Source organism: Lynx canadensis, chromosome C1, assembly GCF_007474595.2.
Source record: "Lynx canadensis isolate LIC74 chromosome C1, mLynCan4.pri.v2, whole genome shotgun sequence".
Classification (NCBI taxonomy): domain Eukaryota; kingdom Metazoa; phylum Chordata; class Mammalia; order Carnivora; family Felidae; genus Lynx; species Lynx canadensis.
The window spans coordinates 3,980,592-4,005,698 of record NC_044310.1 but is presented as its reverse complement, the minus strand read 5'-3'; the positions used below and the strand labels follow the sequence as shown (position 1 = coordinate 4,005,698).

Sequence of the window (25,107 nt, the reverse complement as noted above, 5' to 3'; positions counted from 1 at the left end):
GAGAACCTGAGGTCGGTCCTGGTTTCCTCCTTTGACTGTCTGGGAAACTGAATATAAAGCTCACGGTTTCCAGGTTAAAGTCCCTTTGCGCATGGGTTATTTTCTGTTTGCTATAGTGTTTGACTGTAAATCTGGTACATAATGTTTCTCGGAATCTGTTACTCTCCAAAGATATTAACCAAAGGTGGCCTTCTGAAGCTCGAGCTTTCTTGACAGACTTTTACAAGCTTTTATTTTTTACTTTTCTGTGTTCCAATAAAAATGCATCTTTCTCAGAAGATTGGATTAGGGGGACTGGCTTTTAAATGCTTCTTCAGGAAGTCATATGTCCGTTGCTTGTGTTTTTGAATGTCATCTGTACTTCTGACCTCAGTTTCCCGGTAGAGCTGCCCTCGGCCTGGCAGGGCTCCCAGTGCCTGGAGCAGGACGGGCTCCCCAGGACCGGCCACCACTTCCTGCGTGGCTCGGCCCCGGGCTGCGTCTGGCGGCTGTGCTTGAGCCAGCAGGACGGGAGCTCAGCAGGAAGGGCCTAGCGTGTGCTCAGCACTGGGGGTCTTTCCAACACTCGAGCCCCTTCCTGTGGGAGGACCCCCGCCACCCCACGTATCTGCGGCTCTCTGTCACTGTTGAGACCAGAACCAGATTTCAGCCAGCTCTTGCCTAGCAACCCCCTTCCAGGGCTGACCTCATCCTTGAGATGCCTTTTCAGAGAGTCTGGGAGCTCTTTAAAACCCAGCTTTTCTTATTGTTTTCTCCATCTGACGAGAGAAAATAGAATTACCTTGAACTCTTTGATCCACGGCCATCAGATGTCCAGCTTTGACGATGTAGGGACTGTTTGGCCATCTGGAGCCTTTTGGGGGAGCTGTGAGGTTTAGGACAAAGTCAGCCTGGCTCTGGTTGTTGGCCTGGGCCCGGGCTCTGCCTCCCTGTGGCCGGCCTGTGACCGGCCACCCCTACAGGCACGTCCTCTCCAAGCCGTCCGTGAGAGTGCTTGGTGCCCGTCTCGGATCTGACCGGGATCTGACCAGGTCCCACCATCCTGTGCCCGTGAGCACTTGCTCTGGGGAGGGAGTGAGGTGTGGGGAGGCAGGGGCCGGGCAGCGAGGGAAAGATTGTGTAGAGTCAGACTGCCCTGGTCTGAATCCCACTTTTGCCTCCACGGGGGCTTAGTCTCCCTGCGCCTCTGTTTCCTTGGCTGCAAACACAGTAAAGGGGAATTTTGTTTGTTTATGGCCGTGTTGATCCTCTCCTGTCACTGCCCTGGGGACCTCACTCAGGTTCCGGATGTCATCGTATAGTTGAGGTTCAAAGAATTGGCTCTGTATTAGCCAAAGTCATGGTAGCTGCTGTAGCTTCTGAACCCTAAAATCCTAGTGCCTAACTTACTAGAGGTTCATTTCCTATAAAGTCCAAACCGGGTGTTCCTAATCAGGGGGTGTCCTGCAGATGGTGTGGACTCTGTCTTGGGGCTCTGCCTCTTTAACAGGTAGCTTCCAGGGTTCTCTTGGAAGGGGAAAGAGCAGGCAGGCTCACACATCTGGGATTTTGATGGTCGGGCCCGGAAGCAGCAACGTCCCTGGGCAGCCTGCGAGGGGCCATGCGTGGAGAAGGTGAGGAGAAGGGACTGCCCCGTCCTGCCTGCTGTCCACCTGTTCATTCCTTCGCACGTGTGGGTCACCTCACCCGGAAATCCTGTCCAGCTTGCGTCAGAGAGCAGTGTCTCGGGTTGTGTGTGGTCTCCTGTTGCATTTAGATGCAGTACTTTGGGGACAGGGGCCGGGAGCCAGTGAACTAACAATGGGCCCCCTGCACTGGCACTGTCTACACAGAGGCGGGACAGCAGGTGAGGGGCGGACACGCTCACCTGTTCCCAGGGCTGAGCCTCCTGGCCAGGGGAGGGCCTGCAGGAGACCCTGGTGCTGCCCTCGGGGTGAGGGTGGGTCCTCTCAGTCCCTTTCAGCTGTCCGGAAGGGTCTTCGTGTCCACTGTCCTCCTCGGCCTCACTGGAGTGGGCACCTGCTCATCTGTGATGGGGGACGTCAGAGGTTTTCCCCTCCTGAGCTTAGTGGGCATTGGATCTGTTGACTTCCTGTTGGCTGCTTGTGACAGTCACGCTGAGAGTCCTTTCCAGGCACACTTCTCAAGCTCTCTCAGCTGGACGGTGGCTTCCTTGACACTCTCTCGCATGGATACATTCGTGGGCTGAGTGGTGATGGGCTTTGATCTCTGTGCCCCTCGGTCCCCAGAAGCAATAGGCTTTTCCCACCTTGATGCCCCAGGTCTCTGGGCTCCATTCACTCTCATTTCTGCTTCCAAACTGGCTGTTTCAAGGGTTTCCTTTGGGTGGGGCCCCAATTCTGATGCCCACTTATGTATTCATTAAGGCAGCATGGGCAGCAGTAATAGCCCCCGAGTCTCTGTGGCTCCACCTTGCACTTGGCAGAGTCTTTTCCCGTAGGTATCACTGTGGTTCACCTGAGGCGCAGAAATGAACAGAGGAGAGGCCACTGAGGACGACCAGGGACCGGGAACCAAACACACAAAAAAATAAACACAGGCCCACCTGCGAAGAGCCCCGTGGGTGCCAAGTTCACGGCCGAGGGAAGCAGGACTGGAGTGTGGCCGGGGAGGGGGGTGTTGTTTTTCCCCATCAGAATTTTGGTGCTTTCGCTTATTAAAAGCTTATCGGTTCAAGTTCTGAGAACATTAAATTATTAGACATGGCCTAACTGATAACTTTTGAATGCCATTCGAGAACAGTGAGGGCATCTCTTTGACTAGATCGTGGTCGTTATTCAAATGGCTTGTCATTTGAGTAAATAGACATCTGACACAACAGAGCTTTTCTGTGCAGTTCTCCATGGTTTGATGTTTTAAAACCTTCACCGGCAGACCTCTTTGCTGGTCAAAGCAGTTCCTGAGATCGGGCCAGATTTGAGACTGAATTTTCATTTGTGCTGCAAGAGTGGCTTTCGTGTCTTTTATGAGTAGGACACGAACGCGGGCAGCAGAGCAGGCCCCCTTGGCTCTCGGGGCCTTTCTGCCGTCCGCTCGCGTGCTTTGCAGAGACAGGGCTCAAGGGAGTCGGCGTTTGAGATCAGTGTGTTGTGGACCGGACAGCGCTGACTGGGGGTGTTTCTCTGACAGGCGAGGAGAGGGTCGTCATCAGTGTGCTTTGTGGTTTCTCCGGCTGTCCCCAGGCAGCAACGCTCCAGGTGTCTGAGCCCCCAAGGCCGGCTGTAGGTGTGGCCCTGGCTGGGTGCACCCTCACCAGCAGGGACCGTTACCTGCACCTCCCATAGCACAACAGGGATTTGGGGGTGTGTCTTTGCCATTTCCCAGTAAAATTAGAAACCGGGGAGGGCAGAATCCTGGACACCCCTAGGGCCTGGGAGGCCTGCACTCAAGTGGCAGCTGGGAGGAGCGTCTCCTCCCTGGAGTCAAAGCCACGGGCCGTCTGCACTACGTGCAGTCCCTGTGGCACCAGGGGACACCTGGAGCGCCTTTCCCGCTGCTTTTGATGTTACCCCATCCCCCCTCTCTTGGAGTTGTCCCTGTCGTCTGTCGGTTGGTTTTGGGTAGTGTCCTTGCCCACCAGCTCGTGGAGGGGCCCCTTGTGACGACAGTCTGACCCACATCCAGACGGGTGGGCTGGATGGCCAAGTCCCCAGAATGTGGCCTCTCACGTGGGAACCCTCCACTAGCTCCTGACCCCGGGACGGGATGCTGCTTCCTACCCCCCAGCAGAGCCCGAGGCAGGAGCTGGGACCTCACGCGGGAGCCGGCCCCTGCCTCTGACCGCACACGGTGAGCCAGGAAGGAAGGTGGGGGGAGCAGGGCCAGTCGCGGGACCCCCTAGAGGTGAGAACCGACTGCCCCTGAGAACCAAACACCCCCCCTCTTCCAGAGTTGGAGCCACTTCATGGCTTCCCACGCAGCCGAGGGCCTCTTCCGCCTTCCACGGGGGCCTCTCAGTGGACGGCACGTGACACAAGTGCTCGGAACTTGAGTCTGAATCACTCTAAGCTGTGAGGCTCGAGGACCAGTACAAAATGTCTTGAGTTTGGAGTTAAATACTTAACGGTCTCAGTTTCCACGGGCTCCAGTTTCCCTGCCTTGTGACCCCTTCAGGCCAGCAGGTGGTTTGAATTCCGTAGGGAGGAGCGTCAGACAGTCTCGGGAGGACAGGTGGTGCTGGGGAGACACGGGCGGGCGTGCCACCAGCTCTTGCCTGCAGGGCGACATAGCGTTTGTGCAGGCTGTTCCGTGCACAGCCCCACGTAGAGAGGACCCCTGCTCATCTGCACTGCGTCCCCGTCACTCAGTGGCCCTGTGGGCCGGCTTCCTCGACAGCTCGGCCTTGCTGGGGCGGGAAGGGGCGCCCCTCCTGAACACCAGCCATCCGGGCAAGAGACAGATGAGGGTCATCCTTGCCCAGAAGGCTCCGGAAGGTGGGAGCGGCGGCTGGGTCTGCTCAGAAGACCTTATACCCGTGTTACCTGCACGTGTTAGAGGAGGCAGTGCCGCGGTATGACAACCGCCTTCTGGGGACAGGGTTTTATCACGTCTGTTTTTTTTTTTTTTTTTTTTTAATTTTTTTTTTCAACGTTTATTTATTTTTGGGACAGAGAGAGACAGAGCATGAACGGGGGAGGGGCAGAGAGAGAGGGAGACACAGAATCGGAAACAGGCTCCAGGCTCTGAGCCATCAGCCCAGAGCCTGACGCGGGGCTCGAACTCACGGATCGCGAGATCGTGACCTGGCTGAAGTCGGACGCTTAACCGACTGCGCCACCCAGGCGCCCCTATCACGTCTGTTTTTAAGCGTAGCCTCTTACAGCTATTTCGGCAGCATCATCAAGGGAGGGAGGGATGCCCCCCAGGGATTTGGTGAGCTGGGGCGGTGACTGGGAGGGAGAGGCTGGCATGCCTCTGGGTGCCGAGTCTTCCTGGGCAGACTGGGGGCTGGCGGGAGTCCCAGGGTGCTCCCAGGGAGGCCGAGTCTGTGGCGTCTCCCTCAGGTTCCTGGTTTCCACCTCGCCGTTGCGTTCGGTGAGCTATAAATGTACACGCTTGCGAGGTTGCATGGTAAGTTTCTGCGACATTGTCCACGATTGTTTACAAAATGGGAGTCAGAGCCAGACCGAACACCGTCCCGATGGAGGGTGCCCACAGCCCTGGGAGCATGTAGCCGCGAGGTGTCTGCTCACTGCCTGTGGCTCAGGACAGGGCCTTGTTGGGGACACGGGGAATGACCTCAGGACCCACCGACAGAGCGGCTGATCAGCCTCCGAGAAAGCCTTCCCCTTCCCCGGCCGGAGCATGTTGAGAAATCACCCCCCGAGCCGTCCGCTCAGCGTAGCGCTCCGTCGCGGGCGGTGATCTGTCCCCAGGCCTAATCTCTCTCCTTTGCGATTCCAGAGCCGAACACGGTCAGCTATAGCCAGTCCAGCTTGATCCACCTGGTGGGGCCTTCTGACTGCACCCTGCACGGCTTCGTGCACGGAGGTAAGAAGACAGCGGCTCCCGTTTGCACGTCCCCGTTAATCCCCCGGGAGCCAGGCTGCCGTCTGACCCAGTTTAGGCTCTTGTGTTTAATGAAGGAGAAGTTTAAACTTTTAAGAGGCTGCATAATAAATCACCGAAATACAGTCGGCGCCTGTTTTTAAAATTGGAAACGAGAGTCAGATGGATGACTGTCCTGATGGAGGGTCACTCGCCACCCCAGGACCATGTAACCGTGAGGTGTTTGGTGGACGCCTGTGGGTCGGGCCAGGGCCTTCCCGGGGACAGTGATGTCACCAGGGAGTAACAGTGTGACCCGCCAACAAAGAGTGGCTACTTGAACATGGTTTTGCCACTGAGTTGTTCTTTCTTTCTTCCTTTGGTCAGACTCCACCTTAAACAAGGCTCGGGAAGTATGGCGGGACGTAGGGAGGACTTAGCTCCAGGTTCACAGGGGGCACTTTTTACCTTAGTGAAGTGTAATTGCTTTTTGTGATTTACAGAAAACAGTAGATATACAGGCACTGACACAATGCCCTTCCTTTATGTTCTCATTTCCAATTGCCCGGAGTACCCAGCTCTTCCGTTTTCTCCTCAGAAAACTCCTATTCATCCTTCAAAGCCCACCTCACGCGGTGCCACTCTGTGCAGGGTTACACTGATACTTCCACCAGGGGAGGCCTCAGGAGCGAGGCTTGATCTTACTGTTTGTGTGGCCTCCGGGGCCTCACAGAGTCAAAGAGCCGCTTTCCAGGGACCTGTTCCGTGAACAGGAGGCACAGATTACTTTCAGGATGAGAAGCGTAGGATAACGGGCTGTGGGATTTGAGATATATTTTTTAAGTTGGTTTCTTTTCTTTTTTTTTTTTTTTTTAGCTGGTCCTCTTTTTGTGGATCTATACATGTATATTTTTAATTTCATGATTGTCTTCCTCTCTCAACTAAATGCTGGCGGCGGTGCCCTTAGATGTGATTCACTTAGATCCTACCCAACGGAAGTCGTGCTTTGCAACCAACAGTACTTTCCAGGCGCGTGCGTGTGGTGGCAGGCAGGGCATCTCCGTACTCTGAGGACAGGGCGGTCTCATAAGCCGTCTCATCTCCTCTTCTCCACCAGCCCTCGCCTGCCTCCTGGAAGTGGGGGCCGGCCCCTCTTCCGAGCCCAGGCTCCTGTAACTGCTGAGAACGGCCTTTCAGCCTGCCTGAGCTCCATCCCGCCGGGAATTTGTGAAACTCTGTGCTAGAACTTTTGCTTGTCTCGTCCACGTGTTGGAAGTTCGGGAAAGGTGGTGTTTCCTCCATCCGCTGTCTCCTTGTTGAAAAGCCTGGGCTCTGTCTTTGCGGGCAGGAGGGTGTGAGGGAGTTGTTGGAAATCTGGAATCCCACGGGTTATCGTGTTCACCCACGGGGCCTGGGCTGCTGCGTCCGTTCGATACCGGCACGGTTTTTTAAGAAGCGCATCGAAGGCATGTTTGCGATGGCTTTACAGTTTTTAATGCCTATTTTGGTAGGGGTTTTGTGCCCACAAGTTAAAAAAAAACACACCTAATATTTTTATCAAATGCGATCTCTGAACGGCGTCCGGGTAACTCACCGGGAGCGAATGAACAAAATTAACACTGTGCTGGAAACACCCGCGAGAGACCTGGGATTTTATGGTGTTTTCCTACAGAGAGAAGGCTGTCGATAGATGGTGTCTAAACTCATTTGAATCAAAGTTGCCTCTAACCTGTAATTCAGTAGGTGCCAATCGCAGGGGAAGCTCTTGCGTGGAAATAGAGGCCAATTTGGCTTTTATTCAGTCATCCTGTACCGCATGTGTCTTTGAGAAACCATTCCCCCGTGCCATTTTCTGTGATTTTCACACCCGAGATAGTCTTAATCTTGTGAACCCGCTCCTGTCCCGCCACTTAGAAACACACAGCACAGACGCTGGCCGCTGGCTGTGCTAAAACCGGTGGGGGGCGTAGCGGGTGTGGGAGGAGGTCCCAGATGGAATACGGGACGCCAGTCAGATGCCCAGTCTTGCGTCCCGTCCTGGGTGCGTGGACGGGACCTCCGGTGACTCACTGAGGGAGGCAGAAGCAGCAGGGAGCTGGCAGGAGGCTGTGCAGAGGAACTTGGCCCAGTGTGCCGGGAAGGACGGCCGTCTGTAGCCCCGTGCTTCTGACGTCAGGGCCTCCGCACAAGCGTCAGCCTGGGGTTTGGCCTCTGCCTTCCCTGGGTCCTGGGTGAGGCCTCCCCTCGCCCACTGTCGGTTGTGGCCCCTGAGGGGGCGACTTGGCAGATATCTGTGGGGGGTTTAGGGTCATGCCACAGCGAGGACCTTTTCATAGACTCGCCCGACACCCATCCTTGCTGAAAACGCTCGGTAAGAATGGGAATTGACGTTACTTCGTGACAGGATAAAACACAGGTATCTGAGCCCGAAAGTAAGCATCTTACTCTGAGGCGGAGTCATGGGCTCGATCCCATGAGCTGTGAGGTCGTGACCTGAGCTGAAGTCAGACGTTTAACAAGCGAGCCCCCCAGGCGCCCCCTATGCCTCTTTCTTCCTCTGGGCTGCTCCCTGCCTGGCCCTCTGTGGGCCGCTCCCCGGGAGGGGGTGTCTCTGCTCGCCACCAGCCCGACCACGACCATAGTGGGGGCTCCCTGGGGGGTGGCCCAGCGTCCCGCTCAGGGCGGACTGGAGGTGTCCTCCACACGAATTCTGCACTTCTGAACTTCTGGCGGCCTTGGATTTTTTTCCTTTGGCACTTTAAAAAAACTTTTAATTAATTATTTGAAACCGAGGTATTCTGTGGAAGGGGGTCCAAGACGGCCTTTAACCAAACCCAGCTGCCCCTGCCCTCGCTTCACGTGAGCAGCTGCTCTGGCTGTGCTGCTCGGATGTCTGTGGCTCCATCTCCCCGGCGCCTCTCGGCGCATCATCCTCAGACTCCGCCGGCGTGAGTACCGCCCGCGCCACGCCAGGCAGAGCGCCACCACTGCGTCGCCGTGTGGCTTTGTCACCGCGGTCCCTCCTCGTCACCTCATCTTCCACCGACTTTGAACACCCAGCTAAGCCTCCGTGCCTCTGTAAAATGCTTCTCGGTACAGTTTTGCCTGCCAGGCAGTCGTTCGGTATGCGTTTCCCTGGAGAGAGCGCCCTCCCCCCACCCAAGCCGGCCCGCCCGTTCCCTGCACCTGCTGCACGGCTCCCCGGGGCCGGGCGCTCAGGCTCCTAGAGCTTCCCGTTTCCTCTTTGCTGGTTTAGGTGGAACACGTCCTCCAGTGGCTTCCCGTGAAAGGTATGTATTAGCCAGATTAAAGGTTCAGGGGCGCCTGGGCGGCTCAGTCGGTTAAGCGTCCGACTTCGGCTCGGCTCGTGATCTCACGGTTTGTGAGTTCCAGCCCCGCGTCGGGCTCTGTGCTGACGGCTCGGAGCTAGGAGCCTGCTTCGGATTCTGTGTCTCCCCGCCCCCCCACGCCCCTCCCCTGCTCACACTCTGTCTCTCTCTCTCTCTCTCTCTCTCCCCGTCTCAAAATGAATAAAACATTAAAAAAAATTTTTAAAGATTCAGCTGCTGGGCTGAAGGCCCCAAATGGTGGCTTCCACGAGACAGAGGACTATTGTGTCCTGTGTAATGATGCAGTTGTGAGAGGTCAGGGGCTCGCGTGGAGGCTCCCTCTGCCTCGGTCTGCTGTCCCTGCGGTGGCCCTGTTTCTGCCGGGCGGCAGCACAATGTGGCACCAGTGTTCCACCCAGAGGCAGTGGGGCTCCCGGGAAACTGCACCCAACGCTCACGTCCGCTGGTGGGTCTAGCTGGCCAGATGCGTCTGTCGAACACTGGAGTTGCCATAGAAGAAAGGGAGAACTGATGGGGGGCACTCTCTCGGGGGCTCAGTGGTTTATCTGCAGTTTGTGTCTGGCATGCTTTCCCAGGGACTTGGAGCCATTGGTGCGTCACCTTACGGCTTCTGAGGTTCCCGTTCAGAAATCCAGGGAGTCTGGCCACACCTCTGCCTGTCCCCCTTCCCCGATCCTCACTGCTCATTCTAGCCTCTGCCCAGGGCCCTTCCACCATCTTCCTGCTGTCTGCTTTCCTGAATAACAAATTGTGTGGTCTGCAGTTTCCGGTCCCCCCTCCCCATGCTGTGCTTAACAAACCCTCCCTCTGCAGCCACTGCTCTGGATGGCTGTGCCCTCCCCCCACCCCGCACCGGGTCCTGAACACCCCAAGCACCCATAGGTCTGGGGACCTCACTGGGGAGCCGCTGCTCCTGAGATGGAATCAGATGCCTGCAGCTCTGGCCCTGCCCCTGCCAGGCCCCGCCCCCGCCAGGCCCCGCCCCTGCCAGCACAGCCTTTGCAGCTGGTCTTATTCGTCAGTCTCGCCAGCTTTTGTGGGGTCGTCCCTCCGTTTGGGCTTTGGACCCTCTTCCTGCCCCCTTCAGGGGTTTTGCCCCATTGGCCGGCTCATCCTTCCCACAGTGTTGATCTGTCCACTATCCTGAGAGGTTGTGGATTGTGGTCTCATTCTTGCTGCCCGCGGGGATCACCAGGGCACTCAAAAATGCAGGTGCCCGGGCCCCACCAGTAGGACCGGAGGCCATGGGGAGGCCCAGGTGTTCCAGTTGCTGGAGCTGCCCGGTGATTCCGTTGGTCGGGACGGCCTGGGGGAGAGGACACAGCCGGGAAGGGTGAACCTTGCTTGGACCCAGCGCCCAGAGTGTGTTTCCTGCCTTTGAAAACCATTCCCGGGGCGCCTGGGTGGCGCAGTCGGTTAAGCGTCCGACTTCAGCCAGGTCACGATCTCACGGTCCGTGAGTTCGAGCCCCGCGTCAGGCTCTGGGCTGATGGCTCAGAGCCTGGAGCCTGTTTCCGATTCTGTGTCTCCCTCTCTCTCTGCCCCTCCCCCGTTCATGCTCTGTCTCTCTCTGTCCCAAAAATAAATAAACGTTGAAAAAAAAAAATTAAAAAAAAAAAAAAAAAAGAAAACCATTCCCAGCTCTGAAACCTTCTTTTGTCTGCCCAGGTGTCCCTACGAAAGCCGCCCAGCGCCCTGCTTCATGCTAACTACTTAAAAGCTGGAAGAGGGAGAACATTGTTCCTGCAGCCAATTATCGTTGTCCTCTGTTTTTGAGTTTATTTATTTATTTTGAGAGGGAGAGAGAAAATCCCAGGCAGGCTCCTCACTGCCAATGTAGACCCAGACATGGGGCTCGAACTCATGAACCATGAGATCGTGACCTGAGACCAGATCGAGTCGGACACCTAACTGACGGAGCCCCCCGGGCGCCCCTGTTTTTGTCCTCTTTATTTACCCTGTGAAAGACCCCAAAGCTAGGAGAGGAAGGGAGCTTACAGGCTCTCAGTCCAGGAGGGGGGTCCTAAGCTATCGGCAGCTTTTCTCTGTTAGAATCGCAGGCAGTAAGTCAAACTGCGGATGGAGCTCCAGTGTCCCTAGACCAAGCTGCCGGGTTGGGTCGCACTTGGCAGGCTGGCGTCTTTCCCACTCGTAGGACAGGCCTGTGTGCAGGCCACGTCCAGTGGGGGAGCCACACCTTCTGCCTCACCCCGCCTGGCGCCTGGTTTTGAGGGTGGGGTGGTCACTGGCTGGAATGACTCTGCCTCTTCAGCTTCAGCCATGCCTGCACCCCGGCCCCGGGTGTCATCAGAGCAGGGAATGGACGCCCCGCATGGTAAGGGTGAGCACTGACGGGCTCCGGGAGCCAATGCTGCTGTTTCAGAGAAGAAGGGGCCAGAGCGAGGGGCTTTCTGTCCCGTGCTGTCGTGAGTCTGCAATGAGTGTACCGCTGGGGCCCCTACCCCTAGCTCCGATGCACTCTGGCGGTCTGGGGGAGGCGGGTGCGCACTGGCTGGGCTGGGGCCCCTGATTTCTAGAGTGGCCTCACTGACCTGACAAGGCTCCCAGCTCTGCAGCTGGAAGAAGAGTGAATGATGGAGTCATGACTGCCATAAAACCTTTGTCTTCAGAGTCGCTGATGTTCCATTGTCACAGTGGCCTTGGTGTCCTCAGGCCAGCTGGAGGCCGGTCATCTCTTTCCTGGCAGAGTGGTGTCCCCAGCCCACCTGTGCCCCATGCCTCCACTGCCCCTTTCAGCTTGGTTTCTCGGCAAGCCGCCTGCGCTCCGTCCCTCCTGTCTCTCTCATCGTCCTCTCTCGAACCTGCTCCCAGCACCTCCCTCCTGTTGAGGAGCCCTCTGACCTGCCAGAGCCAAGGCCAGAGAGCCCTTCTCGGCACTCACAGTTCATCCGGCCCCTCTCAAGCTCCCTCCCCAGACCCCTTCCTCCCCTCCCTGCACCCTGAGCTCTCTCTCTCTCTCTCTGTCTCTCTCTGGGAATCCCTCTGGGACTCACCTGGACTCCAGCTGAGTCCTCAGGACCCCCCACCCTGGGATGGCTGCCGGGGTCCCTGGGTCCCCCAGACCCTGTTCCCAGGCGTCCCCCTGTAGTGGCAGCCAGGCCATCCCCTAGGTGATCTGGCCAGAATCCCCGTGATCTCCTGTGGCCTGGCTGGCTCTCTCGCGGACTCCCCACCTCACCTATCAACCCGTCCTTTGGGCTCCACCTTCAGAACATACCAGAATGTGAGCTCTCACCTCCTCCACCGCCCTCCCCTGCCAAGTCCCCATTACCAGGGAAATGGCCTCTTGCCTGGTCTCCCGACTTCCCTGAACCACTTCTTTTCCCAATGCTGCAGCCTCGCCGAGCCTGTTCCAGACCCTGTGGTGGCTCCTGTCTCACTCCCAGGAGACGCCAGATCTTTTTTTTTGTGCCGCTTCTGTCCTTATGAGGCCTTCCAGGAGGGCCCTCCCCTGTGCCTCTCCGACCCCCCTTATCTTGTCCCCCCTCTTGCCTTGCTCTCCCCCTTCACAGTCCCAGGACACCTGGGGCACTTCCAGCTGTGGACCCTGCCCACACCGCCCACCCCCCCAACCCCCCCACCGCACCCTGTGTTAGGTAGACCCCACCCCCACCTGCTGTCTGTGTTCACAGGCGCTCACCACCCACCCCTCCCGGAGCGCAGGCTCACAGGGTGGGGACTTGGCGTGACGTGCTCACGGCTGCATCCCCAGCACTGAGTGCAGGGCCTGGAGCAGAGTAGACCTGCAAGGTGCAGAGTGAACTGGAAAGAACGGAGGGGCCCCTGTGCGGGAAGCAGGGCCACAGCACGGCAGCAGAGGCGGCCCCGCAGGAGGAGCGCGGGAGGGGGTGTGAGGTCCAGGGTCTCGGCAGAGCACCACGCCGACGCCGCCCGCCTGAAGCGGCAGGAGACAGATCTCGTACACGCCACACAAACATCAGGCAGCCAAGGGGCCACGCGTGGCTCCCGGGGGTCCCAAGGCTGGGGGACCACACAGCTTAGCTGGCACCTAAGGGAGAAGGCAGAAGGGAGGGAGGTGGGTGGTACACGGGCAGGGAGAAGCCTGGTGGCCCAAGCAGAGGACATCTGGGAGACGAGGTGCGGGAGGAGGCCTCCCGCCCGGATGCTCTTACCGCTTGGTTTCCATTGGGAAACAGCACCTGTGGGAGGAATTGATTTCACTGCAAAATCCAGAATAAGGCACAGATGCTCCTTTCCAGTTTTGTGGCCTCATTTAACTGGAGCCCCTGCTGCGTGGCAGACAGTGTGTCGAGGCCTTGGCTGGGGAGGAGGGAGAAAAGAGAGGAGTGAGGCACGTTTCCGACTCTTGGGGAACCGGCCTCGTGGGGCCCCGACGTGAGCACGCGAATGCGGGTTTGGGTCTCAGTTTCGTCATCATGCGGCCAACCGGTGTGCCGGCGATGGCCGCATTCCTCCCCGTTCTCACTTTCTAAGAATCTTTGGTTTTGCGAAAGTCGTTCTCGGCGTCCGAAGCCGCAGAGAGCAGCTTTGTGTCCAGGCAGGCGGCCGTGGGGAGCGGGGCAGGAGACCCCGGGTGCCGCTCCTGCCGTCCGGGGCTGGCGGTGGTGAGGACCCTGCTGACGCCCACCCCGGGGACGGGTCTCCTCCGGCCGCCTGGCCCTCTCGGTGGCCTCCTCCAGCCTGGGAGACGTGTGTGGCTGGCCGGCGGTCCCGCTTTTCTTCCGGAAGTGAGAGCGTTTTGCTGGAGAAACCCGGTCAGCCGCACAGCGGCAGAATGCTCCCCTCTGCCAGTGCACTGGGATCTTCTGTCTCTGGTGCCAGATTAATTAACTTCCGCTTCCTGTTTCGCTGCATCACTAGGGGCGCGGATATCCCCTAACAGTGGCTTTCCTGTTCAGTATCTTGAGCATGGCTCTGACCTGACAAGGCTCCCAGCTCTGCAGCCCTTCACCCCGACTTGAGTGTTTCCTTTGAGGAAACCGACCCCGCACTGGTGCGCGACCTTGCCCTGCGTGGACTCCAGGCCTCGGCCTGCCCTTCCCGAAGTGGGGAGCACCGAGGGGATTTATGCGCAGGACCGCCACCTTATCCCCAGTCTCCCTTGGCTGTTGGGGCAGGAGTCCGCCTGCCCCACTTTCCCTGCTGCCTTGTTCAGAACAGGGAAGCGTCGACTCTCAAACGGCAGGAGGCGCATTCGCTTGTGACCTTCTCGAGTCCCCTGACACCGAGGGTGAGGGGTAAAGCATGGCCGGGCAGCCCTTTCTCCTGACTCCCTGGGTCTGGGATGCTCCTGGGCTATGTCTGAGGCCCCCGCCAGAGCTCCCGCTTTTGACATTTTGGCATCAGAAACCCATCCTTACCACCTCGTGGGTCAGTTGCCAAAAAGAATCCTTATTAATTACCTCATTGAATAGTCCCCTGGCCCTGGCCCTGGTTCACAGAGATGACCACAGGTACATTGGGAACCTGGGAGGGAGAAGCCAGACCGTCTCAGGAGGCTGTCACCCCACGGGCTCTCAGAATAACCCCTTGCCGTTACTGGGGGTGGGCCAGTGAAAATAGGATGAACTTACTATTGTTTTCTTAATATAGGAGGCTGGCACCCACACTCCGTCAGTTGGGATTAAATATAGAAACGGGGGCATCTCAAATCGCCACCCACAGCGCAGGCAGTGGCTCTGGGCGCTGAGCTGCTCACGGCTGCTGCGGGTTTGTAGGCGAGCGTGACCCAGTCCGCCAGTCGGGCCTGGGAAAATAAATTTAAGCCTCTATTTTTAAGCCAGCCGACACGCTGTCGATACTTGAAAAACCCTTGAGCAGTTAAATGTTAGATTCAAAAATATCTCCGGTACCCGATGTTTATCTGTATGTTGGGGGCCGAGCGGGTCTCATTCTCTGCCTTCCCGTGATTCCTGCAATGGATGTGGAGTCCAAGGACAGCACGTCTACAATTTTGTTGTCATTTTTTAAATGGCGAAGCTTGGGTGATGAGGATAGCACATGACAGACTGTAATTTGCCAGAGCGATTTTCCCATCACCGGGAGCACCTCTTGTACCTAAATGGGAAGACATTGACAAGCTTTTCCAGTGGGACCCTGGGCAGAGGCACTTTGGGGAAGGCTCGGGCACTTGGGAGTTTAAGTGTTGAAGAGTGAACAGGAGGTGGTGACAGTGTCAAGGACGGCTGGTGGCTTTGGCTCCTCTGGCCAGACTGAGGGCCCAGTAGCAAAGTTAGGGGGACACCAGTCGCGAACTGGTCAGGGGGGTTTCCACCGGGGAGGGTATTGTTTGGTTTTAACAAAATGTACTTTTCTCAGTGGACACATGGCTTGTGACCTATGGCGTCTTCCATCATAGATACTGAGTTTTGTGGAAACAGGCCTTGCAAACGTATCAGGACGGGATGAGGCCTTTCGTGATCTTCTCTCTGCACGGCCCACGTGACCTCATCATTTTGCCTTAGCAGCAGGTAACGAGAATGTCCCAGAACCAGCCCCGCTCAGTGCTGTGTCCAGGGCTGTTCCTCACCCCACCAGGAAGAGGGGACAGGCAGCTTGAAATCAACATCTTATTACAATCTCGACTCTTACGAGATCAGCTCTCTTCCCTCTAAGTGGACACCAGAAGTCACTTGACACGCAGGACCCCAAAGGACCACGGCATCCTTGCCTTGTCTGGGAGTGGCTGAAGTATGCATTTGTAAGAACAGAGACGCTGGGGGCTGCCAGGAGCCGCGGGCAGGTTGCCAGCGAGGCCTGTCTTCTCTGGCAGACCTTTCTGCCTCCAGCTCTGATGCCACGCTTCCCTCGAACGCTGTGGGCACCAGGAGACCTCTCTTTTCAAGGCCAACCCCTTGAGCTGTGGACAGAGCTTTTCCATGTAGTGAGCCCTAGAGTCTGCCTCGCCGTCCCTTCTTGTCGAGCCTGCCGTGGCCTCCCTTAGAGGCATGGGTTGACGGACGTGGGCAGAGTTGGTCCAGGTGACAGCCTTCCCGGAGCTTGGACCCTGCCGCCCCCCTCGGCTGTCCCCTGCAGAGCAGACCTGTCCTGCAGTGTGGGTATTGCTGCCCACCCTGACTGCCCACTGCCTCTGTGAGTCACTGTTCCCGGTACCTGGGTTGAACCCCCAATTTGGGGCACAATCTCCTAAGAGACACGCGTGCTGCCACCATGCCTGTGCCCCAATCTGGGTCCTAGAATCTGTGGACTCCATCCATGAGCGGCCTTGGCTATAAAATGCCAGCATTCTGTGTGAGGTTTGCAGCTGTCCCAGCTCAGATTTGTATGCTAGCTCTTGGGGTCAGGGGGAGGCTATCTTTTTAAATGTCACCCTCAGCAGACGTAGCAGGTAGTTTTGAAGACCAGCCTTATCTGACAGATCCCCTGACACAGCTGGCTCTGGACCAGATAAGCAGGCCCTTGTGGTCTCAGCAGCGAGTGACGGTGGACCAGACTGTTACCCAAATACGGACCCTACGGCTCCGACTGGAGCAGTGTCCTTGAGTTGAATGTGATCCGTAGCTGGCGATCCTTCGTTCATTCGTTCATTCGTTCATTCATTCATTCATTCATTCAACATGACCCTTTCCTGAGCACTCTACACCAGGTTCCGAATTGGGCGGGGACACTGTCAGGCACGTCCCCACCTGGTGCTGGCCTCCATGTCACATGTGATACAGATGGTCTGGGGATGCAGCTTGGGGGCTGACAGGGGCATCTGGGAGCAGGAGGTCAGCCAGCTGCTCCTGTCTTTCTCCGGAGTCTGTGCCAGGCTCGGAGCCTCTCCTGGTCAACACATGCTCTGGATTCTGCAATATTTTTTTTTTTAATTTTTTTTTTTTTTTTACATTTTATTTATTTTTGGGAGACAGAAAGAGAGAGAGAGAGAGAGCGCAGAAGTGGGGGAGGGGCAGAGAGAGAGGGAGACTCAGAATCGGAAACAGGCTCCAGGCTCTGAGCCATCGGCACAGAGCCCGACACGGGGCTCGAACCCACGAACCGTGAGATCATGACCTGAGCCGAAGTCGGACCCTTGACCGACTGAGCCACCCAGGCGCCCCTGGATCCTGCAATATTTTGAATAACCGCGAAGTCACTTGGGGAATCTCTACCTGCAAACTGGGCCAAAGCCCAGTTTGAAGGAGCTGAGTACGTCCTTTGTCCATTTATTCTTTTATTCTTAACGGCTTCTGCTTTTCTGGACTCATAAGCGAGAAGTTGGTTGTGGGTACTTCCTGCATTCCAGACATACTTCCAGTTCAGACCCTGCCTTTCCCACCTCCCTACCATCCTCCCCGCCCCTCAGACCCTGAAGTTGATGCCACTGCCTGGTGGCTCACGGCTGGCAGCTCTGGTCTCGAGACCTTCCACACCCACACCCGCTAATTTTACTGCCACCCCCACCTGTCACCATGGTCTTGCTCTCTCTCCGTATCCCGCCTCGGTTGGGAATGCCGCCTCAAATCTCAGGGTTGCAGGTCCTGGATCGAGAGGCAGCGCGGCGTGGCCTCTGGCACCCCGTGACCAGGGGCTGGTCCCCACTCTACCCCAAGCGAGTGCTGTGTCTTTCGAAAATTGGCGGCCATGATGTGCCTACCTCACAGGGCTGCTGTCCAGGGAGCGTCGGTGTTCATTCATTCATTCCTGCGCTCAGTATTTACGGAGGGCTTACCAGGGAGCAAAACAGAGTTGGCTCCCTCCAGGGCCGACCCAGCCCGTTGGACTGCGGCGTGCTGAGCGGGGGCTGCTTGCTGCCGCCATCGTTGTTTCTTCTCTGCTCTATTCCCACCTCCCGTGCCAGACTTCGGTGTCTCCTCCTCCGTTTCCTCCCAAAAAATCCTCCTCGTCCCTGGCTCCTCAGGAGGACCCCGGCGGTGGCGCCATCTGAGAAAAGGACAGCCACACATAATACACGTTCTGTTACAGACGTCTGAAATCTCCTAGTTAAAATGCCCCAGGTGCCCCCGCCCCAGTTTCTGCCAGGACCTTGTCTCTTCACCGTTTTTGGGTCCAACTCTTCCTAGACTCCGGGATCGGCATTTTCTGAGTGTAAATTTTTGCCGGTACCCTGGTGTTTCATGGTGTGTACAGCCTCTCTCAATAATACTTCACATTGAATGAGCTTTTGTTGGCTGCTCAAGGAAGGTTTACTTATTGTACTTAGAGTAAGTCTATGGAAAAATGCCTTCTGGATTCAAAACCAGGGAGCAGGGCCCCTTGTCCAGCTGTTGGAACAGCTCTATTCTTTCTTTTTTTTTTTTTTAATGTTTATTTGTTTTTGAGACAGAGCATGAGTGGGGAAGGGGCAGAGAGAGAGAGCTCCCTCTCTGGAACCAGAACCCGGAGCAGCCTCCAGGCTGTGAGCCGTCAGCACAGAGCCCGACGTGGGGCTTGAACCCACAGACCGCGAGATCATGACCTGAGCCGAAGTCGGACACCTAGCCGACTGAGCCCCCCAGGCGCCCCGGAACAGCTCAATTCTTTGTGAGGCAAACCGACCCAGGAGAACTCGGTCTGTGGGCTCTCCCTCCGCAAAACTGAACACACATGCACACACACACACACATACTCCCAGACACTCCTGCCCACACATGTGTAAACTCCTGCACACGCGTGCACATACACGCTCCTCCCCCATGTGCATACGTTCCCACACGTACACGCACGTGCACGCGTGCACACCCCAAAGCCACACCATGTCAGGAGGCGGTCCGTGGGTCTCAGACCTGCTTCGGTGCCCTCTGTGGTTCGCACATGTGAGGGGATGCTGTCACTTGGACTCCACCCTTGTCCCCTGAGCAAAGTGTGTGATTCTCACTCCGTTTCCTGACATTCTGGGACATTTCACTTCTCTTTCCTTTTCTGTGTCTCTTTCAGACCTCAGATCTCTAAAAAGTCTCCAATTAGGTAGGTGTTGAGTTTCACAGACCTTCACTAGTCCTGCGTCTCGTAGTGGTAGCTGCTTTGCCGGGCAGCATGGGGCTCGTCCAGCGTGAAGATGTCGTCGCCTCTTGTTCCTGCGGTAGCCGAACCCGGGACTCAGAGGGCCGTCTGCCCTCCCGGGGTCCCCACCAGGCAGGGGTGATGGGGCAGTCAGTCCCAGGCCGTCTGAACCACCGTGCAGGGCCACACTCACACTGCAGTTCGGTTCACGCAGAGGCTGAGTGATTCCCCCCCCCCCCCAAGGGACGCGGTCCATGCTGAGAAGCACGGTGACTTCCCCGGGTGCCGTGTTGTGTTTTCCCTCCTTGGAGTGCTGGGCTGGGGACGCCTGGGCTTGCCCCACCTTCGCCGAGGCCCCTGGGATGGGTAGGAAAGCCCCAGAGCCTCGGGGTGGGCTTAGGGGAGGCGCCTGTGTCCGTGTCCGATACTAACTCCACCCAGCGGAGGCTCCTTGCAAAGCAAAGTATGACCCCTTGTCTCAGACCTGCGAGCCGAGCTGCTCGAAGGCCTGAGGCTCCCTGGCCTTGCCGGAGCACCCCCCCCCCCAGTCGCCTGGAGATAAAACCTGGTGCTGGCAGTTCTTTCCTCTCAAAAGAGCCGTTTCCCCAGCGTTCTGTCTGCAGTCTTTGGCGTCGGACCAATGTGTGTCTAGCGTCTGTTGTTCATTTGAAAAACGAGGCTGCCAATGCCTTCCTGCTCGGACTGACCAGATCGATGCACCGGTTATCTCTGAAGGCACCTTTAAAATGGCAGGCCGCAGCTCAGTCTCCGCTCCTCACGGCCGTTCATCATTACCATCATGTAGCAGTACCTTCTTTTAAAAACTGCTGGTAATAAAAGCATTGTTTTTCATCTGGAACACTAATGGATTTTTTGAAACCTTTGTGTTCTGGAAATGCTCAAATATGTACAGGCGTGGAGAGAAGAGTATACGGGACCCCAGGTTTTCCTCTCCCAGGCAGAGGGCCCCTCTCTGCCTCCCACGTTCCTTTTAAGTAGCGTCGTCTGTGTTGGTGCGAGGCCTCTGGTCCAGTACGGAAGGGACTTCTATTCTTTTTAGTTATATCGTATTTTGTTTTCCCCACACAGTAAAGAGAGTTTTAATTAGTCACCAATGTTTAAAAATTGGTAGATTCTTCATAAATGTGTGGGTTTGAGTCTTGCCTGGAAACATCAGGAGGCTGGTAGCATGGGCCCCTCATTCCTGGGGGTGGGAGGCAGTAGGCGGGTCTGGGCAGCGGCCTCCTCCCCTCCCCACATCGCCTGCCTGACCCCACTGGCATCCGAGTCTGTAAGCCTTACCCTAAACATGCTTCCCCTGTGAGCCTGGCTTTCGTGAGTGGGATAGAGTCTGTTTTCTGCCTCTCTCCGGGTTTTTAGAAGGCGTTCTGTATCCTAGGGTGAATGTACATAGCCTTCTAGGATTTCTGATAGATACCACTGTGCTGCTTTTGTAGGTCAAAAATGGTTGACTCTTGGCAATGTCCTGTAGCTCAGCCTAAGACAAGACACGGTTTAAATGTTTAAATAGGGGGCGCCTGGGCGGCTCAGCGGGTTAAGCATCTGACTCTTAATTTCGGCTCAGGTCGTGATCTCAGGGTCGTGGGATCGAGCCCCCCATCGACCTCTGCACTGACGGCATGGAGCCTGCTTGGGATTCTTTCTCTCCCTCTCTCTCTGCCCCTTCCCTGCTCTCTCTCTCTCTCTCTCTCTCTCTCTCAAAATAAAAAAAAATCAATGTTTAAGTATGAAATAAATATGATGTATCGTACGGGGGGTGGGGCAAGAGCTGGGGATGGGGAGACTAGCGGCTGTGCAGTCTTGATCCCGGCAAGTTAAAGCATGGCAGTGAGCAAATGTCTGCAGCCTGAGGTTTTGAAGACAGCTTGACCTTCTGTGAGCCTGCTTTTCTTGTTTATTTTACGTAACAGCTTTATTGAGAATTCACATGCCATACAACTCCGCAGTTACAAGTCGTTGATTTTCAGTGTGTTCCCAGCTACACAACCAAACCACAGTCAATTCTAGAACATTTTCATCCCCCCAAAGAGGAGCTCCATACCCATTAACAGTCCCTCCCCGCCTCCCCCCCGATCCACCAGCCCTAGGCAAACGTTAATCCGTTTTCTGCCTCTCTGGATTTGCCCATTCTGGACCTTTCTTGTAAAGGGAATCCTACAACATCTGGTCTTTTGGGACGGCTTCTTTCACTCGGCGTCACGTTTTCAAAGCTCCTCTGTGATGTAGTGCGGGTCCGGGCTCGGGTTGTTTTTCTTGCTGGATAATATTCCATCCTACGGATGTGCCACATTGTCTTCATCCGGTCATCAGCTGATGCACATCTGAGCTGTTGTGAGTAATGCTGTCACGGAATCCGCGTACAAGCTTTTGTGAGAACGCGAGCCTTGAGTTCTCTTGGGTGCATGCCTGGGAGTGGAATTGCTGCGTCGTATGGTGACTCTTGTCAGCCTTTTGAGAAACTCCTGGCTGTTTCCAAAGCAGCTACGCTCTTTCCATCCCCATCAGCGATACGCGAGGGTCCTGATTTCTCCACGTTCTCACTTGGCATCTGGCTTTGGGTGCGGCCATCCTGGTGGATTTGGTAACAAAACCTTCCCGAAGGAATGTGATCTCTGTAGAGGGTAGAGAAGGGATCGTCGTTTTGTCAGCGGCCTAGGCCATCAGCTGTGGTGATTTTCAAGAGCTCCCAAGGAAGCCGGGTTTACATCATGAGCTCAACATGCCCCAATCGTGCACCCCCGGCCCGGCCCAGCGCCGGCTGCGGGCCCTGCCCGTGGGTAGCGGGAGGGCTTTGTCTCTTATGACTTGTTCCCGGGGTGGGAAGTAGCCTCCCCCCGTCTCATCTGCCATGTGGCCATTCTCCATGCAGGTGTCACCATGAAGCTCATGGACGAGGTGGCTGGGATCGTGGCCGCACGTCACTGCAAGACCAACATAGTCACCGCTTCTGTGGACGCCATTAACTTTCACGACAAGATCAGAAAAGGTAACGGGACTCTGCTGACGGAAGGCAGGTGGCCTTTGGCTGTCGGGCTCCCTCTGCCGGTTCGCTTTTGGTTCGTGCCCCGTGTCGCCAGCGCCCTGGTGTCTGCCCATTTGCCATGAGAGACAGGAAGCCAGAGTTTTGTGCTTTGTTCCTGTAGTTGCATCCGTGAGGCTAGGATTTGCTCGTTTGACTTTTCAATCTGATAGACTTATTTATAACTCGTGTTGGGGGCCCTAATCCTACTCAAGCGCACCGTGAACCCATCTTCCGAAAATGCTCTGCGAACGGAGCCCTCTGATCATCTTATGTGCACAGTCCTGGTGACGGTTGCCAGCAGAGTTTACGCCACTGTGCACGTTTCCTCTGGCGTTGGAATAACCCTTGATGTAAGTAGTGGCGGGATCCGCGCCGAGAAGCCCAGGGACCGCAGTCCTGGGCCAGTCCGCCTGTACCACCCGGGACAGCTGGGGTTCGTCCTGTCCCCAGGCCCAGCGACTCGGCCGCCACCCAGACGGCACCTGCTGTCTCCGTGTGCGTTTGCCACCACAGGAGACAGGGCCGGCTCATCTCGCTCGTCCCGCGTTGCTGCTGCAGGTGTGGAGTGGCCGTCCCCTCCCGAGACATGGTGATTTCAGTGTGTGTTGTCTTCCGAGGTGAGGCTCCGTGCCCCAGAAATGTAGCCCTTGGCTGCAGGGCTGCGAGAGCCTGGCATTGATGCTGGATCAGCCCTCTGCTGTGACTGCAGCCTCGCGGGGAGAGCTGTCGGGTCAGACCGGTCCTGGGTGGGGGTGGGGGGTGATGACAGGCACGCCGCCGAGCGAGCGAAACAGTGCTTGTCATGCCCCCCCCCCCCCCAGGCCTCACTGACCCTGGAGGGCCCTGGGCCAGCACGGCCACGCTCTGTCCCGCAGAACACGGCAAGCGAGTGAACGTCCTGGAATGGGGGAGGGGGGCAGGGGCGGCACGTGCCCGCCCTACATGCCAGGAGCACGTTAAGCATAGCTGAGTTGGATTTGGGTGCTCTGAGGGGAAGGAAAAGGTCTGCGGTGCCGCTCTCTCTCCTCTGCAGAATCCCTTCGTAACTGATAGGTGTCGGCCACAGAGACCCCAGTGCCCTGTTAGAATTTACCCCAGGCGAGCGGCCTTGCCTGTCTTGGCTTGTCCTCCGTGGGCCGCGGGTGTGGTGTGCGGCCGTGCCTCCCTCTCTCGAGAACTCCTCCCTGCAACCAGAACCCCATTGTTGAATGCCGCTTCAAAATCCACGGTGGAAGACACCTTTACAGTGTCAGTGTCTCCTGAGTGCCCTTTGAGAACCGCCGACCAGGAAGAGAGGCTTTTCTAGAGAATCAGCCAGTTTGCTCAGCATCAGCCCGCTCGGCAGATGTGGTCCACAGCTGGGGAAGCCTCCAGAGAATGAAGGCTGACCCCCCCCCCCGCCCACATCTTCACCCTCAGGCCCTTCTTATATGACCAGGGTTAACTTTTGGGGACGGAGAATGATTGGCGTCTGGTCCATAGGAATTAGCAATTTTCAGGGAACACCGTGGGCTCTACTTGGAGCAGAGAGTGCTTTCCGGGACTCACGTAGCAACGGCTGGGGCAGCGCGTGTGTGCGTTGCCTTGACGAACACTCTCCGTTTCTAAAAAGATACGCTTATTCCAAAACGCAGAGAAAACGGTCTTCATTTTCAGAAACTGTAGTTTCTGGCAGGACATTCTCCTCTGGACTGGTTTCCTCCAGCGGGCAGAGTGAGGGGTGGGCCGCGTGGGCTCGCCCGGCTGCACCCTCGGGTGCTGAGCCCCCACAGTCCCCGTCCGGGGCCCCCGGCTGGTGTCCCAGCCCTGGCCTGGAGCCCGTGCCACCCCTGGGGAGCAGACAGGTCACTGCTTTCTCGGGTCACGTCTCATTTGGCGCGTCAAGGACTGTGGGCCAAGCCAGCAGTGATGGAGTCTGGTCTGTTTCTGTGCCAATGTCCTCCAGGGGCTGTTAGACGCTGTCACACCTTATCTGTTGTTTTCCGGAGGAACGTCCCCGTGTGAAGCTGTGGGCTCCTCTGTGGGAGAGCCCACAGCGACGTTCCCAGGCAAGGTCTCCGTCCTGACAGCTCAGGGCCACACCCGCTTCAGGGACGGAATGGGCGCGTGTTGTCTTCAGTTCCATGGGGCCGAGCTCGCTGCAGGTGCGGCCACTGTCATGGGCTCCCGTCCTCCCACGTTCTTTGCTCCTTTCTGGGGACATGCAGCGTGAGGCTGGGGGGGCCCTGCTGGCTGTAGGCAATCCAGGGGTGCCAGGAGCTCACTGAGGGGGACCGAAGACTGACATTCCCGCTCGTTCTGCGTTGATTTTCTGATGCAAACCTGAGATTCCCGTGAAGTCCAAACCTGTGGGGCTCTAGCTCAGCCTCCAAGCTCCTGCTGTCCGTGATCCAACATCTCCTCCGCCCTACCAGGAGGGGGCCGGGAGAGCCAGGCCGGCCGGCAGCGTGGGACCCAGCCCTCTGCACCACGGCCAGGGCCGGGGCGGAGTTCAGTGCTCTGCACAGCGCTGTGTGTGTCCCAGGGCTGCACCACAAGGGACCACAGACCTGGGGCTTCAAACAGCAGACGTTCACTCTCTCACAGTCTGGAGGCCCCAAGTCCCCAGTCCTGGTGTGGGCAGGGCCCCTCCGGAGGGGCTAAGAGAGGACCCTTCCAGCCTCTGGTGGCTTGTGGCTCATGGCCACATCACTGTACCTCTGCCTCCACCATCACGTGGCCTCTCTCTTCTGCCTGTTCTCTTCTGATGACTCTTGTCTCAGGATGTGAGGCTCACCCAGAGAATCCAGGAGGATTTCATCCTGAGATCCTTGACTCTGGGGCATCTGCAAAGACCCTTATTCCCAGCAAGGTCACATTGTGAGGTTCTGAATGGACTTACCTTTTGGGGTGCCACTGTTCGGCCCGTTACAATGCTTTCTCTCCTAACAGCTTGGTTCCGGGTAGATGCTAGCTCACTTCCCCTTTCACAGAATGGTGAGGTGGGTAAAATCTGTGCCCCACGCTACCCCTTTCCCCACATGAATGTGAGTCCTTCCCTTGCGAGAGACGGCGGTAAAGTCGGCACACAGCCCGGGGACCTGACACCTGAGGGCAGCCCCCCCCGGAACAGAATTGAGGCCCCACGCTTCTCCGGCATGGGGGCACCGAGGAGGGACCAGCGACGTTCCCATGCGTGGCAGGAGGTGGGGTCAGGCCCAAGACCCAGACGTGTGGAAATGACAAAATGGCAACGCTATAGTGCAGAACGTGGAACTGCCC

The 25,107-nt window shown here is 57.0% G+C and overlaps 1 protein-coding gene across 2 annotated transcripts in view; it reads left to right on the top strand.

Moving 5' to 3' along the window:
- ACOT7 (acyl-CoA thioesterase 7) overlaps positions 1-25,107 on the top strand; it is a 100,733-nt gene that overhangs the window by 50,810 nt on the left and 24,816 nt on the right. For both annotated transcript variants that reach the window (XM_030326732.1, XM_030326726.1), the window contains exons 6-7: positions 5,425-5,511; positions 21,694-21,810. In XM_030326732.1, coding sequence (XP_030182592.1) covers positions 5,425-5,511; positions 21,694-21,810 — 204 coding nt within the window. The remainder of the gene's footprint in view (positions 1-5,424; positions 5,512-21,693; positions 21,811-25,107) is intronic.